Source organism: Poecilia latipinna, unplaced genomic scaffold (assembly GCF_001443285.1).
Source record: "Poecilia latipinna isolate Pla-1442-1.1 unplaced genomic scaffold, P_latipinna-1.0 Scaffold406, whole genome shotgun sequence".
NCBI lineage: Eukaryota > Metazoa > Chordata > Actinopteri > Cyprinodontiformes > Poeciliidae > Poecilia > Poecilia latipinna.
The window spans coordinates 36,703-41,602 of record NW_015113022.1 but is presented as its reverse complement, the minus strand read 5'-3'; the positions used below and the strand labels follow the sequence as shown (position 1 = coordinate 41,602).

The 4,900-nt window shown below is 41.6% G+C and overlaps 1 protein-coding gene across 1 annotated transcript in view; it reads right to left on the bottom strand.

Annotated features, from left to right (window-relative positions):
• Window positions 1–800: 800 nt before the first annotated feature.
• The window catches only part of LOC106950533 (calcium homeostasis endoplasmic reticulum protein-like), a 28,792-nt gene continuing 24,692 nt past the window's right edge, over window positions 801–4,900 (bottom strand). Inside the window, exons 7-9 of the mRNA XM_015037456.1 lie at window positions 2,832–2,921; window positions 2,359–2,548; window positions 801–1,021 (exon numbers count right to left, since the gene is read on the bottom strand). Coding sequence (XP_014892942.1) covers window positions 816–1,021; window positions 2,359–2,548; window positions 2,832–2,921 — 486 coding nt within the window. The 3' untranslated portion in view covers window positions 801–815. The remainder of the gene's footprint in view (window positions 1,022–2,358; window positions 2,549–2,831; window positions 2,922–4,900) is intronic.

The following is a 4,900-nucleotide window of genomic DNA, read 5'->3' as shown; positions in this document are numbered from 1 at the left end:
CGGGCCACATGTGGCCCGTGGGCCTTGAGTTTGACACATGTGCTTTATAGAAACAAATTAACTTTGAACAAATTGCATTGGACCAGTTTTTTCTTTTAGTGTTTTCCCAGTGTTGTGACTGGAACTTATAGTTAGATGGTATTTAAGCACATGCATCTTTTTAAGAAGGCAAAACAAAATGCCACCTCACCTTTGCCACCTCTGCACTGTCCAGCGGGGTTGCACTGTGTGATTTTACAAAGTTTTTTTTGTGTGGATTTGTAAAGATCACCATCCTTCCCCACAGCGCTTCCTCACTGTCTGACCGCAACATTTGCCGAGCTCCTGAGCATTGCGCAAAGACCCCGGGAACTGGGAAGGTTAAGAAACGGGGTCCAATGGACCCAGCGAACTTTACCCTGTGCGCATCCCGGCAAGGTTGGACTGACTTTGTTTGCGCTTTTACCCCTTGGTTCCCCACTCTCTGACCGTGACATCTACTGTGCTCCTCTTGAGCGTCGCGCCAAGACCGCTGGAGGTTAAACCCGAACATCATGCGATGAGGAAGAGCATGATGAGGAAGAGCAGGGTTGCAGCTGACCTCAGGTTTGCAGCTGAGCAACCCTGAGCTCAGCTGCAGCTGCTCAGGGTTGGCTCTGTATCAAAACAGAGCCAGCTCAGATGGCTCTGTTTTGATACCAGCTGATTACATCATCAACTAGCAGATCTCTATCGAGGCCTCTATCATTTCTACCATATACTGGATATATTGCACATTCCTAAGTCGCACATATGCGGAGATGATCTAAAAACATCTGAAACCATGAAGAAGGTTGTTACTTTTCACAAATCAGAGACACGTGGACGTTTACCGGCTGGTTGGGGTTCCAGGGTCCAACATGCTGAGGCTCAAACCACGTAGGCTTGTTGGATGGCATATCAGATGGCCCACTGGAGTTTTTAGGGTCCTGTGATCTGGGTGCAACTCCATCAAAGTCTCCTGGAGGAGGGCCAATCACAGGAGGCTTCCCATCTCCTGCACCTAAAAAGATGAAATTAGAGCTATAGGAGACAGGCTTGTTATGGCCACCTGAATACTTTCATTTGGGTTAACATTGGGAGTGTGTCAGTTATTTAGTTTTTATTCTTTATTCAAAATTCTACTAATATACTTTTGTTTTTGCTTTTTTGTCACTCAAATCTTTCAGATTATTAAATATTTTTATGTATGGGACAAAGATAACCTGATTAAATACAAAAAGCAGTTTTGTTTTAACCTGATTTTTCCAATAAGGGAGAAATGGTCCACCCCACTTGGCAATCTGGGGAATAGTAATTGCCTCACTTGTTAAATTTAATTAACAGTGATTAAAGAGTAACTCACCCCAAAATCAACTTATTTTCTGATAAACTGTCTAAATAGGTTACTTAGGGTTCTATTTTTACGCTTTTGTGTGAATTTTGACATTTTTATGTAAATGTATTAATTTAGCATTATTTTGTCAAAAATTATTTTTGTCCTGGCCTCCTTTGGTCAAACAGTGCTTAGCCAGTTGGATTCTCCTTCTGGTTTAAAACAGATCAGCTTTACTCACTCAGCCCCATGTTTGGGTGTAAAACCGTTGAACCTGAGTTCAACGGTTTTACATTGAACATTTACAATGCGGGGCATTTGTCTGAACAAATGCCCCGCCTGGTAGTGAGTGAGAAGTTGGAATAGTGAGTGTTGCCATGGCGAGCGCTGATTTGTAAAGCTGAGTAGCATTACTCAGCTTTACAAATGTGCGATTTATTTCCAATATGGACACAGAGTGGAATTGGTCTTTTCTGATCTGACTACTGGCGACAGTATACTGCAGGACTATTGATTGTCAAGCTGACTGCAGTGCTTGGGAAGCAGGGAGTGCAGCTCAGGACTTCTAAACTTTGTCATTACAAAGTTTAGAAGTAAGCAACAGCTCTTCTTTCATCCTGACCACAGCCCCTGTGACCCTTTTCGCTCATCCTCACACTCGACCCCTCAGTGTTACTTAACTTGCCCACTTTGCAGGAATTTTTCAAAATTTGTTTGGCGTGGGGTTATACTTTGAATAACCTTTTTAGAAAGCTGAGCTCAATTTTACAAACATTATTATCATTGATAAACATGTGTAGTAAGTAAATTAAATAAAACCAAAAAGTATCTTGAAGGCCCATGTGACCATAGCAACAGAAATAGTAAGTAGGGGAACAGAGCCACATTAGATCTGAAAAGATTAATCTTGAAAAATGCATAAAATTACCAAGGATTTGAAAGTAAATATTGGACTGACTAAAATCCTTTTTATGACATTAAAACTGAACAAACGCTCAGATCGTTTGTTGGACTGATTCTCTTACCGGCTTGGGTTGTAATAGGCGGGGCTTTTTCAGCTTCAGCAGGGGGGGCTGCTGTTCCTGCAGGGCAAGTCTGCTGCTGCTTCAAACTAGTAACAAACTTCTCATGTTGGGTCTTTAAAGCCTGAATCTGCTGCTGAAAGGCCAGCTGGATGGGCTGCACCACAGCAGCATACTCTGTTATAAGGGAAGCCTGAAAAATCAAGAGCAAAATCATAAAGAGTTCCAGACTGACTACACCTAACTACCAAGGTTTTACTTCTCAGAATCATTCACAACTATGCACAGCAAACATATTTTGATATTTGAACAACATTATCAAAATATAAACGAACACAGCTCAACCAATGTGAAAGTAAACAGAGTGCATCGTTAGTCAGGCCAGTAAAATGAAAGACTGATGATTGGCTCTTTAAAATGAGTCACTGATGAAAAGCTCCATAGATACTGTGAGACTGAATGACTTTTACACAGACCTGGTACTGTCCAATGCCAAGTGCTGGGTTCTGCAGCTGCTGGATGGTCTCATCATCAAAATACCCGTTCTTCTCCCAAAGCTGCAGCAACTGCAGAGATACAAGGAATCAAAAAGTCGATGAAAATACATTAATTAACTTTGGGCCTTTTTGCAAAGCAGGGCCCGGGCCTGAGTGTAGCCTGGCATTACAGAATCTACATTGTGCCATCACACACCAAGCAGATTGATATATTAAACTTTTTCTTTGCAGTGACAAAAACCAACAACTGTGGCCCCAGTAACTACATATAAACAATGAAATGGTTGCCCTTAAATTATGAGCACCAGCTTGTACTTAATCAAATGTTTTAAGGGTTTAATGTTGATCTGGGTGCTGAATCTGAGCTCTGTGCTCCACTGGAGACTGGAAATACAAGCACCACTCTAGCTAAAGTTTTGAAATCAGGGAACATTTCTCCATTTGTTTGATCAGAAGTTGGTAAGACTCTGTGATGAAGAGTTTTCTGGTCAGGAGGAAAAGAAGCTCAGAGATGAAACTGATGATTTTTTAATGCAATATAGAAAGAGCAGGAGAGGACAATGAGGAATGAAAAAGTGTTCCACCAGACCAATGCAAACACAACCAGGACCAGAATATAACAGGACTGGGCCAGGGTGGGACCTGCAGTGCAAAAATACCTGTTTTCAAGATATTTACATTTTTTGTAATCTACCAGTGATGTCAGTAACGCGTTACTGACGTCAGACCACTTTTTTCAGTAATGAGCAATCTAACGCGTTGCTATTTCAAATCCAGTAGTCAGACTACAGTTATTTATCGAAATCACTTTGCGTTACTATTTTCTTTTGTAATTTAATTTTATTTCCTCTACACGTCTTGGGGAGTAACCGTCGTTTCTATGCAACAGTATCAGCAGCGACGGAAACAAACAATGGAGGGAAGAGGGAGATGCACATTTTGTTGCTGATAAAACAGGAACTATTTTGAGTACGATTATTATAAGCAGCTTTGGGCTTGTTTTTTTTTTTCCTAAAGTTGCTTGCAGATTTAATGAGTCACGTGTTGCGGTTTTTGGCCTTGCAAATAAGCAGACATAAACCCCAGAATTTGTCTGACATCCACTTAGTTTTAGTCAGACTCTCCCTGACCATCATTCCCGGATGATCCGTCCCACTGTGTCTTTGCTAATTTCAAGTTAATACAGGTCCTTCTCAAAAAATTTGCATATTGTGATAAAGTTTATTATTTTCCATAATGCAATGATAAAAATTAAACCGTCATATATTTTAGATTCATTGCACACCAACTGAAATATTCCAGGTCTTTTATTGTTTTAATACTGATGATTTTGGCATACAGCTCATGAAAACCCAAAATCCCTCTCTCAAAAAATTAGCATATCATGAAAAGGTTCTCTGAACGAGCAATTAACCTCATCATCTGAATCAACTAAGTAACTCTAAACTCCTGCAAAAGATTCCTGAGGCCTTTAAAAACTTGTTCATTACTCAAAACCGCAATCATGGGTAAGACTGCTGACCTGACTGCTGTCCAGAAGGCCATCATTGACACCCTCAAGCAAGAGGGTAAGACACAGAAAGAAATTTCTGAACGAATAGACTGTTCCCAGAGTGCTGTATCAAGGCACCTCAGTGGGAAGTTGGTGGGAAGGAAAAAGTGTGGCAGAAAACGCTGCACAACGAGAAGAGGTGACCGGACCTTGAGGAAGATTGTGGAGAAGGGCCAATTCCAGACCTTGGGGGACCTGCGAAAGAAACATCCATAGCCACTTTGCACAGGCATGTGCAGGAAATGGACTACAGGTGCCGCATTCCCCAAGTCAAGCCACTTTTGAACTAGAAACAGCAGCAGAAGCGCCTCACCTGGGCTACAGAGAAGCAGCACTGGACTGTTGCTCAGTGGTCCAAAGTACTTTTTTTGGATGAAAGAAAATTTTGCATGTCATTCGGAAATCAAGGTACCAGAGTCTGGAGGAAGACTGGGGAGAAGGAAATGCCAAAATGCCAGAAGTCCAGTGTCAAGTACCCACAGTCAGTGATGGTCTG